This window comes from Vanrija albida, assembly GCF_041260175.1.
Source record: "Vanrija albida strain AlHP1 chromosome Unknown contig_5, whole genome shotgun sequence".
NCBI classification, from domain to species: domain Eukaryota; kingdom Fungi; phylum Basidiomycota; class Tremellomycetes; order Trichosporonales; family Trichosporonaceae; genus Vanrija; species Vanrija albida.
Genome location: NW_027191424.1, coordinates 1,494,153 through 1,507,355, shown reverse-complemented (window position 1 = coordinate 1,507,355; position 13,203 = coordinate 1,494,153). Strand labels below are relative to the sequence as shown.

The window sequence follows — 13,203 nt, the reverse complement described above, 5'->3', positions numbered from 1 at the left end:
GTCTTGTCCGTCGAGTGGCCCATCACCTTGCACGCACAACACACCTGATTAATGCCTCTATGTACATGAAGGACTTTGCACTGCGGGGGGGGGGGGGGGGAGAGCCGAGCGAAGTGGACTGTGGCGCGACGATGACTGATGGGCACGGGTGTCGAGGCGAAGAAGCTTGTCCGAGAAGCCGGGGCCACCGCCGCAATCTGGCATGCCCCACACCCAAACCATGCCATTACATCATGCATGTCTCTCTCTAGCTTGGTGCCGTCAATGCCAGTATATAAAATGGGTCGTGATGATGAACAGGGGGCGGGCGGCGCGGTCGGCGCGGCGACCCTACTTTGCCGCCTTTGTCGGTGACGTTGGCGCCGCGGCGGAAGCGACGGGCTTCTTGAGCAGGCCCTGGAACTGGCTGTCAGCGGGGCATGGAACAGACATACAAAGTTGTGCAGCGTCTCGTTGTTGCCAGCGGGGGACGCGGGCGTTTTTGTCGAGTCCTGCTGCGCGTGAGCGGCGCCCCAAGGCCCCAACCTACCCTCCGCGCGAGGCGCGCGCGGTCCTTGCTCTCGTCGACCGCGCCCTCCATCTCAGCCATGGCCTTCTCGACGCCGGGGAGGCTGAGCCCGCCGCCGCCCATCGGGCCCACGACGCCGCCGAAGCGCTCGAGCGCCGCCTCGCTCGCCGTGTTGCCGCTGCTGCTGCCTCCGCCGCCCGCGCCCGCAGCAGCCGCCGCCGCGCGGAACTGGGCACGCGGGTCCCGGTTCGGGTCCTTTGTCAGCACGTCGAGCTGGCGCGCGAGGAACGCCTGCTCGCCCTCGCTCGTGGTCGTCACCGCCGCGCCCGACGCCGCCTTGGGCCGCTCCGTGTCGGGGATCATCGCGGTCCACAGGTCTTCGATCGTCTCGGCCTCGCTGCCGGCCACGCTCGCGTCCCACGCGCGCGCGACGCGCGCCGGGTCGAAGCCCTCGCGCAGGACGTTGATCTTGCCGTAGGAATCCCAGCCGGCGGGCACCATGACGGCGTCGCGGTCGAGCGCGTTCGCCTTGTGCCGGAAGGGGAAGCGCGCCGGCGCCGTCTCGGACGCCGGCGAGGCATACAGCCGGTGGAAGAGGTACTCGCGCAGCAGGGCGTACGAGCCCTCCTGCGTCGGCGCGGTGTAGAACAGGGCGGCGCCGTACGCGAGGCAGACGGTCCGCAGCACCTGCTGGATCCAGTCGGTGCGCTCCTCCCACCCGCCGCCCTTCATGCCCATCTCGTCGCCGACGGCGTCCATCTGGTCGGCGCGCGTGCAGACGACCACGATCGGCACGCCGTGCGGGTTGAGCGTGAGCGTCCCCTGCCCGAGGGGGAGGAGCGGGCCGACGCCGGCCAGCGACGCGGGGGGTGCCGTCGCTGCCGCGGGGCCGGCTGGCTCGGCGTAGTGCTGCAGGTGTGATTGCACTGGGCGCAGGTTAGCATTCGACAGAAACGAAGCCACCCACACTTCGCGCGCAGCTCGTCGCCCTCGCCGCCGTCGCCACCCACGCGCGCGGCCCACGCGTCGACCCACAGCAGCCACGTCAGCAGCTCCTTGATCATGCTGCTCGGCTTTGTCCAGTCGAGCACGATGACGACCGCGGTATCCTGGCGTCAGCAGCGTGTCCTTCTCACAAACGCACGGGCAGCGGCCGGGGCGGGAGCGAGACGTCGATGAGGCGCAGGAGCGTGGGGTGCGAGCTGGGCGGGTAGAATACCGACACTGGCGGCGCGGCGTCTGGCGTCTGTCAGCTTGCGCTTGCTCGCTCGACCCACCCTCCTCGTCGGCGGCCTGCAGCACGTCGTACCCGACTGCCAGGGCGTCGGGCCGCGCGCCGCCGCGCCGCTTGCCCACCAGCCGGTCGAGCAGGTGGCTCCGGCCGCGATTCCGCTCGGCGAGCAGCACGACGTTCTTCCGCCCGAGGCTCTGCTGCCGGTCGGCCGAGCGCAGAATGTCGGTCCACAGGTCGGTTGTCGCGGCAGCGGGGGGCTTGGACGGGCCCGCGAGCGGCGCGCTGCCGCCCGAGGCGGCTGGCGACGGCGACGGCGGGCTCGACACGCCGACACGCGCCGCCCGCGCTGGCGTGGCAGCTGATGGTGTCTGCGCTGCCATGGGGAAAGAGTGTAGTTGTTGTCAAAGGTGTCGCTCGGTGGCCCGTGTTGGCCGTCGTCGTTGTCGTGTCGTCGCGTTAGTGGCAACACGCGCCTGTTTTGCTCCCGTCACAACATCGGCTTCGCCTGCGACTTCTATCTCATACAGGTTTATGCATCGCCTCTCTCGACATGGACAGAATTGGCTTTTATGGGTGCTTTGGTGCTTGCTTTACTTGCTATTGTGTTTGTTTCTCGTGGCCATGCTACTACTGGTAGCCCACATACTCGCCCTCGTATCCATACACGCCAGGCTGCTCAAATCCACCCTGCGGCCAGAAGCCACCCTGGGGGTAGAAGACGCCAGACTCGTCGCCAGCAGCGTACGGGTTGTATCCCGGAGGATAATAGCCCTGCACAAAGCTGTCGGGGGTGCCGGTCGGGACAGGCATGCCGTGGGCCAGTTGCGCCGAGTCGGCCGTCACATCAGACGATGGCGACTTGTCGTCGCCACGCACTGGAGGACGGATCGCAACCTTTTGGTTGGGGCGAGCGGGCATAAAGTAGCCCATCTGACCACCGACGTACGGGTTGAGGGGCGAGCCGGCGCGCGGACGGAGGGCGGGGTTGAAGCCTGGACCGGGACCGGGGGCCGGTGCACCATTGGGGTAGAAGCTCGGTCCGGAGAACGATCCGCGAGGCTGGAATGAGGGGGAGCCTCGGGGCTGGAAGGAAGGCTCGGGGGTGAAGGACTGGGGTGGGAAGCCACGGTTGTGGAAACCGGGGCCAGACGGCGGGCGGAAGTTGGCGTTGGGGCCACCGCCGGCGCCGTAGAATTCGCCTGGGATGTAACCGCCGCTAATCGAGCCGTTGTCGCTGCCCAGAGCATGGACAGGCGACGGGTTGGACGGGGTGAAAGGTGGTGGGATAGGGCTGTCGGAGACGGGAGCCGCACCAGAGGCCTCGGAGGCGGCAGCCTCGGAAGGCGGGTTGGTCGGGGCCGCCTGCGAGGGCGGGGATGTAGAGGGCGCGCGCGCCTCGACGGCGATACCGCCCCCAGCACCACCTGGGAGGCGGATGGTGACTGCGGTGCCGTCACCAAGCAACGACTCGGCAGCAGGCTGGGTCGCAGTGCCCTCGAGGACCTTGTTGGCACGGTCCGGGGACGGCTCCGGGGTTGGCAGGTGGGCGAGGGCATGGGCGTGGTGGAAGCCACCGCGAAGGCCACCACGGAAGAAGGCTCCACGACCACGACCGCGGAATGGGCGACCACCGCGCGCATCATCCGACGCTGAGAACTCTGCAAAGCCTTCGTGACCCCACTTGGTCGTTTCCGACTCGCGGGGGTGGCGACGGTCCTGGCCATTTGTAGGCTGCTGTTGCTCGGGCTTGTCCGTCTCGGCCAGGCGCGCGCGGTTGACAGACTGGGGCGTGGGTGGTGCGGAGTGCTGGGGTTGCTGGTTCTGCTGCTGCTGCTGGAGGTGGGGAGGAGCGAACGGCCCAAACCCGAACCCGAAGCCGCCTCGACCGCGTCCTCGAGGGCCTCCTCTGAATGCTCCGCGAGCGACCCCACGCGCTGCACCACGAATACGCCATAAGCCGGATGTGTCACGCGGACCTGTGAAGAAGCCCTCATTGACCTTGCCGGCCTCGGAGCGCCTCTGGTCGTGCATCAAAAAGTTGCCGACCCGGGGGGTGAACTTTGGGTCGGCCGCCGTGCGCTGCGAGGGGGCAACACGGTTGTAGCGAACGGGACCAGTAGGCGGAACTGGGTCGTCGAGGGTGATCGCAGAGGTCGAAGCGGCGAGCGAGGCGTCGACAGAGTCGTCGGTGGCTGCAGGTGCCGGCTTGGACGTGGACGCCGCTGCGGGGGTGGTTGTCGACTCTGCCGCGGGCGCCGGATCCGAAGCGGCAGCAGGAGCAGCCGCGGCGGCGGCGTTCGCCTCTGCCTTGCGCAACTTGGCCTCCTTGCGCGCAGCCTTCTGCTTTTCGCGCTTGGCCTGATGCTTCTCATCGAGACGCTTCCTCTCCTCGTCGGTCAGCTCGCGTGACACCTTGCCGCCGCGGCCACGACCTCGTCCGCGGATGGACATGCCTCTCGGCGGGCCCCAGTTGCCGCGAGAGAGGTCGTCAAACGACACCTCTGGCAGGCTGTCGACAGGGTCATCAGCCCACGCGGCGGGGGTCGTCGAGTTGGCGTCTGGGAAGGTGGGCGTCTTGCTCGGGGCAGGGGCGAGCTTGCCGCGTGTGGAGGCGTCGGATGTGCGCGCTGCACCGCCCTCGGCCTCTGACGCGCTGCCGCCGTCGGAGTCGGAGCCCGCACGGCGGCGCGCCTTGCGCTTGGGCTTGCTCTTCGCCTTCTTGGGCTTTGGTGTAGCCTGCGCCGAGGTCGCGGGCGTCGTACCAGGCGTGGGGGATGCAGTCGCGGTAACTGGCGGTACAACCGCTGGCGATGCGTCGTCGGCCATCTGTGCCTGCGCTCAGCACGGGTTGGTGGATGCAGTGCCTTGTGCACTCACTGTTGAGTGATGGAGGATTATAGAGTGCTGTTCGAGTCAGTTGGGTGGCGAGAGAATGTCATCGATCAACACAACATACGCGTTGAAATATAAAACCCTGGGGGCTTGTTTGGCTGACGGGACTGGGTGGGGGCTGCGAGCTGGGGACTGGACTCGAGGCCGTGAGTTTGCCTGCTTGTCGTCCTTTTGTCGAGTTCTGTGACTACCTCGCGGCCGTCGGGTATCCAAGAGTTGTTGTTGTCACGAGGACAATGGGGAGAATGAGGAGTCAGACGTTGCTTTGGAAAAGTGACGAGAGAGGTGGGGATGGACTGGGATGGGCTGCACGCCGCGCGCCGACAACAGCAACAGCCAAACATCCCAAAACATAAACAGAGGGGATCACATAATGTCCCCTTTTTTGCCACCCAAAATCATGAATCGGTCGGCAGGCTCGATCGGATCGCGCCCACATCGTCAGTCACTCTCTTGCTCAAGCGCACACACTTTCTCGCACCCACCCAGCTGCCCACGGCGGTACAGTCGTCATGGCGCAGCACCCCAAGCCAGACTACTACGCCGTGCTGGGCGTAGCCCCCGACGCTGCGCCGGCAGAGATCACGCAGGCGTGGAGGCGGCTCGTCCTCGTCGTAAGCTGCAGCCTTCACCCCATCAGCTGACATCCAGAGCCACCCGGACAAGCAAGCGGGGGGCAGCAAGTCGGCGTCGCCCGAGCCGCGCGCCGACATTGTGCTCATCAACGAGGCGCGCGCCGTGCTCTCTGACCCGGCGCGCCGCGCCGCCTTCGACGCCGAGCATGCCGAGACAGCGGCACAGCCCCCGCCCGCCGCGGGGCCGCGGATACGCGAGCACGTCTCCCTCGAGAACTTTACCCCGTACCCTCTGGACGCGGACGAGCCGGAAAAGTACATGTACCCGTGCCGCTGTGGGCACGAATACGTGGTCACAATCGACGACCTCGAGGCCGGGGTGGATGTGCTCGGATGCCCCGGATGCGGGGAGTACATTGTTGTCGAGTACGAGGAGGTGGAGGAGTAGAGAGGCGGAGGGGGATACCATGCATTGTGATACCCGGTGTGGGCGGGGCGTGGGGTTGACAGCGGAGATGGTGAGCGAAGACGGTCTCCCACGATGTGCTGGTGCCAGCGGCTCTACTCTGCCCGAGGTACGGCCCTGCGGCGTGAAAATGGTACAGTCAGCTCGGACGGGCCGTTCTAGCCCCAACACACGGCTCTGCGGCCCATGTCTCGGTGGCCACTCGCCACGGAGGGGGTGCCACGGCCCGCCGTGCCCCGCCGACTTCTTCCCCACCCATCTCCAAAACTGCCCGCTCGGGCACCACCATGCCGCCACACAACAGAAACGCAGCTCATAAAAGGAACGCTGTTCATAGAGTCGCTCGCCGCTGACGCGGCGGCAGGGCTAAAATGATAGAGTACAAAGGCTCGACGAGTCGAGGGCGAAGGCGAAGCGAACGGGCGAACAAAGAACGAAGTGGCGAGCGGCGGGCAGCGCCAGGCAGCGCTTACGCACCGAAACCGTAGAGGGTGCGGCCCTGGCGCTTGAGAGCGTACACGACGTCGAGCGAGGTGACGGTCTTGCGCTTCGCGTGCTCAGTGTAGGTGACCGAGTCGCGGATGACGTTCTCGAGCTGGGCGCGAGCGTTAGCGAGCGCTCGTGTCTGGTGGCAGTCTACTTACGAAGATCTTAAGCACGCCGCGCGTCTCCTCGTAGATGAGGCCCGAGATACGCTTGACACCACCACGGCGCGCGAGACGGCGGATAGCGGGCTTGGTGATACCCCTGTGTGCATGTTAGCTGCAGGCCGCGACGACGACAACCAGCTCAACGCACTGGATGTTGTCGCGCAGCACCTTGCGGTGACGCTTAGCGCCGCCCTTGCCGAGGCCCTTGCCGCCTGGTCGTGTCAGCATGCAGCGAGCGCAGCAGGCCCGACCCGACTCACCCTTTCCACGACCGGACATTGTTTACTGTTGTTGTTGGGGGGGTGAGGGGTGGGAGAGCCTGAGGCGTTAGATTTTCCCCGGGGCAGTCGGATGCACGCACGAGAGAGAGTGAGGAAGAGTACAATGCCAAGATGGAGATACAAGCACGCCGGTGATGGCTGATCGCCGAGATGCTAGGGGGCGACGACGCCGGCGGCGGCGGGAGGGCCGCCGGCTCGGCGTGACCAGCGTGGGAGAGTCGCGATTCGCCGTCCCCGATCTCCGCCTCGAACTCGTCCTACGTCTTTTCGCGACCGCGAGCCACACTTGGTCTCTCTCCAGCCAACATGTTCCTCACATCACTCTTCGCGCCGCTCGCGCGCGCCGCGCTGCCCGCCGCGGGGCCGTCGCGCGCCTTCTCGGCCACGGCGACGGCGCAGCTGCTCAAGACGCACAAGGGCGCCGCTAAGCGCTTCAAGAAGACCGCGACGGGGATGGTACGTCGGCCTCGGCAGTCTCTGGCCTCGAGTCGTGCTGAAGGCCCAGTTCAAGCGCGGGCAGTGTGGAAAACAGCACCTCAACACGGGCTTCTCGGCGTCGCGCATCAACCGCCTCCAGAAGGCCGCGTACACTACCAAGACGCAGGTGAGCCGCGTGGGCGGAGGCGCGCTGACAGGCAGTCAAAGACGATCAACAAGTTGCTACCGTACGCATGAGCATGCATGGATGGGCTGGGAGGGAACTGGTGGGAGGGGTGTGGGGGGGGAACGCGGGTTAGGGGGGGGGGAGGAAAGAGGCGTGCGGAGTGTCAGACGGGGGTCAGCTCGTGCGAGTGTTGTCGTCGGCAACTAGCTGCCCAGCACGGCCGGCGTGCGATTGATACGAGAGCGCGATACTCGCAGGACTGGGGTGGTGCAGCTGAGGGTGCGCATGGCAGGGAGGCCGAAGGAAGGCTGTCTGACAATGCGAGAAGCTGAGGACTGTGGCAACGGTGACGCCGAGTTCTGTGCACTCCTCTTGAGTCTCCTCTACCAGCTCTTCGCCGTTCGTGCTCACGTCAACACACTCATTGAATCATGGAGTCTCTTCATGCCTGCTCTATACTCCCCGCGCTGCGCCCCCCACCCCCACCCCGCACATGCTCATCCTGCCATCTAGGCTATAATGCAGTATCTTTGTACACATGCTAGCTCACTTCTTCTCCTTGTCGTCCTTCTGCGAGTCCTCGAGGCTCATGGCGATGGCACGCGCAATCGCAGCCTCCTCGTCCTCGTCCTCCTCTTCCTCGTCCATGAGAATGTCGTGGTCGTCGACGTTGTCGCCGCGCGACAGCGCCATAGCACGCGCGAGGAGCGCCTCCTCCTCGTCGTCCGCGTCAAAGTCGTCGTCGTCGTCGCCACCCGCCTCGGCTACTGTTGGGTCGTTGGCGTTGGAGAGCGGCGCAGTGATGCCCTCGGAAAAGCCCGCAGCGTGTCCTGCTTCGGGGTTGGCCGGCGCCGCAATGTCCTGGGCGATACCTCCGACGTCGACAGCAGTACTTGAGCTGACCGCGGGCGCCTCGGCGCGTCCACGCGCCTGTCGCTCCTGCTCCTCCTGTAATGACATGCGCAGGGCCATGGCGAGCTCGGGGTCGCTTGAGGGGTCAAAGTCGTCCACGCCGAGGTCGCCGCCACCACGGCCGCCGCCGCTGCCCGACGCTCCGGCGCGCTCGGGGTCGAAGAGGATAGGCGACTGCTGGATCACGTCGGACAGGAGGTGGGGTCCTGGTGGGACCGAGACGAGGTGGCTGGGGTGTGAGTAGGGCTCTAGCGCGCTCCAAGTCGGTGCACTTACGACTCGCCGTCGCCGGCAGCCTCGACGAGCGCGCCGAGCTTCTCATCGTTGGCCATGCCCTCGTCTCCAAACGTGACAATGTCAATGAGCACGTTGTTCTTGCGCAAGCGCTTGCCGAGCTTGACGAGCTCCTCCTTGGTGTCGTCAATGGGCGAGCCGACAAACACGACGACACGCTGGCGCTGGTTCTTGTTCTCGCGGTGCTTGAGAGCCAGCTGGGCAACCTGGATCGACGTGATCAGGTCGGACACGCCGCCGATTGAGGCCTTGTTGAGGGCCGAGAGCAGCTTGCCAATGTCGTTGGTGGGAGTCACGAGGAGGGAAGGCCTGAGGTGTGAGTGGAGGTTGGCTGACTAGCTCGATGATTGTCAACTTACGACTTGCCGGCCATGGTCATGAGGCCCACTGCCGACTCGGGGTTCGAGTCGGTCTTGGACGAGAAGACTGTCGACACGGCCTGCGACTGGGCCTGGAAGCGCGTTGGTGTGTAGTCGCCATTGCTGCGATGGTCAGCGAAGCTCATGGTGTCGCGCCGAGCTGGCAGTCTACACACCGCATGTACTCGGAGTTGTCGAGCCTGAGCGTCAGTGACTGTGCTATCAGGCGCTTGGCTTACACTAGCATGCACGATTCGAGCGGCATCGTGACTAGATGTTGCTTTGGGGTTGTTGGTTGAGTAAAGAGTCGCTATGCAGATGCAACAACACGGTGTGCTTGATGCCAGCTGCCAGTGATGGATGCATCATGACACAGTGACGACGCGCAACCACCAGTCTGGCAGCCATGACGCCGCGTGCTCAAGTGCCACATGTCCGAAACGCCGCTGGGTGACGGCGACAGCGACGACGTGGGTACGAGGTGCATCCGAGGTGGGAGCCATGGCTAGGCAGGCAGGCACGCTGGGCGGGCAGGGCAGGCGCGCGGGCGGGGCGGGCTGCCTGTCTGGCGCTGGCGCCGGCTGGGCGGTGTGAATGGCGACGGCGGCGCCTGGGCGGGTGTAACGGGTCGAATCCCACCCAGGCAAAGGCGACTCTCACCCCACCGAGCCGCGCGCCCAGCCAGCACCCGCCCAGCACCCGCCAGCCAACGTCGCCCCTGAAAGCTCATTGCGCCGACCGACCGACCGGTTGGCTGGCCGTTGGCTCTGAGCGTCAAGCGTCACCGCACCGCCCAGCCCAGTCGACTCTCCTCCCGCCGCCGCGTGCCCCTACCGCAGAGCCCCCTTTGCCTTTCCCTGCCCCCGTCGTCCACTCTCCACGCCGCACCTCCAACGTCCCCCCCCCTACTCTCCCTACCCACTCTCCCCCCCCCCAGTCGCTCTTAACCTTCTCTCCTCCTCTCTGCTCTCTTCCCATCCATCCACCAAAGTACTACATCGCAGGCAGCTCAGCCCGCTTTAACAACCACTTCCTACTCACTCGCCCCGCATACTCGTAAGTCGCGACTCCTCTCGCATCCTCTTTTTTTCGGCGCTTGAAACGGCCTGGCATTACTACCAACCCCCAACCCCCCCTTGCCTATCATGACGTGGCCGATTGAGCCTCTTTTCATCTACGGGCCTCTTCGATCTGGCAGTCTTCCAAGGCCAACTGGGACCCCCACGAGCGAGCACTGGCATCTGGGAAGTCTCCTCTAGACTGTCACAGCGTCGTGCTCGATGGATGCAGCTGGCTCCACGTCGACAGACGTTCCTAAGCCACTGGGCACAGCATCCCGCAGCGGGGCGATGAAGCCAACCATCCAGACGCATCGTATGCGTTTTGTCTTCCTCTCCCCACCCAGAGCCCGTAGCGCCGCACGATCCATACATATCAGCGCTGACCACTCTGCTTTGACTTTAACAGATAGACTCTTTTCACAATGTGAGTAGAAACGACGCCGAGCCTGCACGGCTCGTGCGCAATCCGCGCGATAGTGGTGATGGAGGCTGACGACGTCACAGGGAGGACGAGGGTATGTCTACCATTTCGACCGCGTGTCGGCGCGCTTGGTGACGTAGTTGCTAACCACCGCGCTCTTCACAGTCGCTGCTCTTGTGAGTGCTTCTCATTCCACTGCGCCTTGCTTCCAATGAGCTCACCAGACGCCCCTAGGTTATCGACAACGGTTCCGGCATGTGCAAGGCCGGTTTCGCCGGTGACGATGCCCCCCGTGCCGTCTTCCCTTCGATTGTTGGCCGTCCCCGTCACCAGGGTGTCATGGTCGGCATGGGCCAGAAGGACTCCTACGTTGGGTACGTGTCGTGGCGGACATTGCGCCATTCCAATTGGTTGTGGCGGTCGTGCTGACGCCTCGTCTAGTGACGAGGCCCAGTCCAAGCGTGGTATCCTCACCCTCAAGTACCCCATTGAGCACGGTATCGTGACCAACTGGGACGACATGGAGAAGATCTGGCACCACACCTTCTACAACGAGCTCCGTGTCGCCCCCGAGGAGCACCCCGTCCTCCTCACCGAGGCTCCCCTCAACCCCAAGCAGAACCGTGAGAAGATGACCCAGATCATGTTCGAGACCTTCAACGCCCCCGCCTTCTACGTCTCGATCCAGGCCGTCCTTTCGCTTTACGCTTCGGGTCGTACCACTGGTATCGTCCTCGACTCTGGTGACGGTGTTACCCACACTGTCCCTATCTACGAGGGTTTCTCGCTCCCCCACGCCATCCTCCGTCTCGACCTTGCCGGCCGTGACCTTACCGACTACCTCATCAAGATCCTCATGGAGCGTGGCTACCCCTTCACCACCACTGCCGAGCGTGAAATCGTCCGTGACATCAAGGAGAAGCTCTGTTACGTCGCCCTCGACTTCGAGCAGGAGCTCCAGACTGCCGCCCAGTCGTCGCAGCTCGAGAAGTCGTACGAGCTCCCCGACGGTCAGGTCATCACCATCGGCAACGAGCGCTTCCGCTGCCCTGAGGCTCTCTTCCAGCCCTCGTTCCTTGGTCTTGAGGCTGTTGGTATCCACGAGACCACCTACAACTCGATCATGAAGTGTGACCTCGACATCCGTAAGGTGAGTAGCGACTGGCAAACTGACCGGGACGGTGCTAACTCTTTGACTAGGACCTCTACGGCAACGTCGTCCTCTCCGGTGGTACCACCATGTACAACGGTATCGCCGACCGTATGCAGAAGGAGATCACCGCTCTCGCCCCCTCGTCGATGAAGGTTAAGATTGTCGCTCCCCCCGAGCGCAAGTACTCGGTCTGGATCGGTGGTTCGATTCTCGCTTCGCTCTCCACCTTCCAGCAGATGTGGATCTCGAAGAACGAGTACGACGAGTCTGGCCCCTCGATCGTTCACCGGTGAGTTGGCCGTGCTGGTTTGCATTGGGGCATTGCTAACTGGTCTACAGAAAGTGCTTCTAAGCGCTTCAGTCTCATTTCTGAGCAGCGCAGGCGTGGTGTTAGGTCGATGAGTAACGACGGCAAGGAGCCGACTTCTATGCAAGAAATGATGTATGGTTTTCTACATTCCGAAGCTGTGCATGAAAAGATGTTGCAGATGGTGTGGTGCAGGCGAAGGTGCAGGTCAAGGTGCAAGTGTAGGTGCAGTCGAGATGTCGTGCGAGCAGATGTTGTAAGCAGAGTGGGCTGGTTAGTGTGGAGCCGCCGGTCGAGTGTGCTGGTTAGTGTGGAGCCGCCGGTCGAGTGTGCCACACGGCCCGTTCCAACTTCTCACACACGGCAAGGGGCCAAACTGTCAAGCGACGAGCCCTAGGTCCCATCTTCCCAAGCACGCCTAGACGAGCCCCTCCAAGGATGGTAATTAAATCGTCGTGGTGGTCCCACTGTGCGAGGATGGTGCGAAGATGTGGGGCGGGTGTGAGGATGCAGGAGGAGTTGTACGCCACGCAGCGTGAGTGGGCAAGTGGAGGGCCTAAGTAGGGTGGCCGAAGGAAGGCAGGAAAAGCAGTCTCGCTATAGGGACCTGATTTACCTGCCTTTGCTCGCCGCCGGCCCAAGCTGCCGCGGCCGCAACTTGCCGCTGGAACGGGCAACACATCCTATTCCAGCGGGAGTGCAGCCGCAGCCGCAGCCGGATGTCGCGTCCGCCAGGGCGCCGGGGCTTGGGGCGTGGACGTCTCCTGCCGCGGGGGCTTGGCCTTGGGGACGTCTGCCAATGCTTGGCTGGCTGCTGTTGGCTCTCGGCGTGGCCGGGGCTCGGTCGCGCCGGCGCAGTGCTCGTAGAGGGGGGAACGGGGGGGCCTGCTCTGCCGCGCCCGAGCGACGCGGTCGACCACGACGACTGGGCGACGTTGGCGCCCCACGGATGAGGCGAGTGGCGACGCGAGGGGGTTGCGCAACGGATCATGGCTTGCCAGCGCTTGTGGGTGGTGCTCGGGGTGTGTGCTGGCTATCTGATTGTCTGACAGGCTTGTGTGCATGCATGCAGCGCCGAGGAGGAGGAAGCGGCGAGCTGCTTGATGGGGACGTCGGGCAAGCAGCGAGCCGGGCTTTGGTTAAAGATGGTTCAAGCCTGCTATTCATAGTTGAGTTTGTGACGTCAGTGTGCTGAATCCGAGGCGAGGCGAGATTTGGCCCGCTCCCACGTCGCTCATTCTGCCTCTCGAGGCAGAGGCCCGGAACGGCGCGGCACAACCACGTCGGGGGCCAGACGGACAGACACGTAGCAGCGCACACTTTGTAGATACTTAACACTGCGGCCCCTTCCCAGGCGCTGCTCGTTTCGACCCACGCACGTTCCGTTCACTGTACGTTCGTTCTGATCTTATCGTGCGCTAGTGCTGGATCTTTCTCACACCAGGTCAGCTGGACGCACCGCACCCTACTATCACTATCAATCAAC

The 13,203-nt window shown here is 64.3% G+C and overlaps 7 protein-coding genes across 7 annotated transcripts; 3 read left to right on the top strand and 4 right to left on the bottom strand.

The window, feature by feature from the left end:
* Positions 1-330: 330 nt before the first annotated feature.
* On the bottom strand, positions 331-2,122 carry Q8F55_006722 (uncharacterized protein; the record flags this gene model as incomplete). Its single annotated transcript, XM_069355174.1, has 5 exons — positions 331-402; positions 530-1,434; positions 1,476-1,617; positions 1,653-1,747; positions 1,786-2,122. The coding sequence occupies 5 exons, from the start codon at positions 2,120-2,122 to the stop codon at positions 331-333; spliced, it is 1,551 nt and encodes a 516-aa protein (XP_069207245.1).
* A 247-nt stretch (positions 2,123-2,369) lies between these two features.
* Q8F55_006721 (uncharacterized protein) lies at positions 2,370-4,988 on the bottom strand (the record flags this gene model as incomplete). Its single annotated transcript, XM_069355173.1, has 4 exons — positions 2,370-4,568; positions 4,620-4,646; positions 4,699-4,716; positions 4,977-4,988. 4 exons carry the CDS (start codon positions 4,986-4,988, stop codon positions 2,370-2,372), a joined length of 2,256 nt encoding a protein of 751 aa, XP_069207244.1.
* Positions 4,989-5,146: 158 nt separating this feature from the next.
* On the top strand, positions 5,147-5,657 carry Q8F55_006720 (uncharacterized protein; the record flags this gene model as incomplete). The annotated part of the gene is made up of 2 exons (XM_069355172.1): positions 5,147-5,248; positions 5,286-5,657. The coding sequence occupies 2 exons, from the start codon at positions 5,147-5,149 to the stop codon at positions 5,655-5,657; spliced, it is 474 nt and encodes a 157-aa protein (XP_069207243.1).
* A 487-nt stretch (positions 5,658-6,144) lies between these two features.
* H3F3C_3 (Histone cluster 1) lies at positions 6,145-6,604 on the bottom strand (the record flags this gene model as incomplete). Its single annotated transcript, XM_069355171.1, has 4 exons — positions 6,145-6,270; positions 6,320-6,422; positions 6,474-6,537; positions 6,586-6,604. The coding sequence occupies 4 exons, from the start codon at positions 6,602-6,604 to the stop codon at positions 6,145-6,147; spliced, it is 312 nt and encodes a 103-aa protein (XP_069207242.1).
* Positions 6,605-6,912: 308 nt separating this feature from the next.
* On the top strand, positions 6,913-7,723 carry Q8F55_006718 (mitochondrial 54S ribosomal protein bL35m; the record flags this gene model as incomplete). Its single annotated transcript, XM_069355170.1, has 4 exons — positions 6,913-7,062; positions 7,112-7,210; positions 7,468-7,489; positions 7,539-7,723. The coding sequence occupies 4 exons, from the start codon at positions 6,913-6,915 to the stop codon at positions 7,721-7,723; spliced, it is 456 nt and encodes a 151-aa protein (XP_069207241.1).
* A 33-nt stretch (positions 7,724-7,756) lies between these two features.
* On the bottom strand, positions 7,757-9,040 carry RPN10 (proteasome regulatory particle base subunit rpn10; the record flags this gene model as incomplete). Its single annotated transcript, XM_069355169.1, has 5 exons — positions 7,757-8,351; positions 8,399-8,725; positions 8,776-8,898; positions 8,952-8,975; positions 9,015-9,040. The coding sequence occupies 5 exons, from the start codon at positions 9,038-9,040 to the stop codon at positions 7,757-7,759; spliced, it is 1,095 nt and encodes a 364-aa protein (XP_069207240.1).
* A 1,111-nt stretch (positions 9,041-10,151) lies between these two features.
* On the top strand, positions 10,152-11,762 carry Q8F55_006716 (actin; the record flags this gene model as incomplete). The annotated part of the gene is made up of 7 exons (XM_069355168.1): positions 10,152-10,185; positions 10,243-10,260; positions 10,423-10,433; positions 10,492-10,631; positions 10,699-11,407; positions 11,458-11,699; positions 11,750-11,762. The coding sequence occupies 7 exons, from the start codon at positions 10,152-10,154 to the stop codon at positions 11,760-11,762; spliced, it is 1,167 nt and encodes a 388-aa protein (XP_069207239.1).
* Between the last annotated feature and the right edge of the window lie 1,441 nt (positions 11,763-13,203).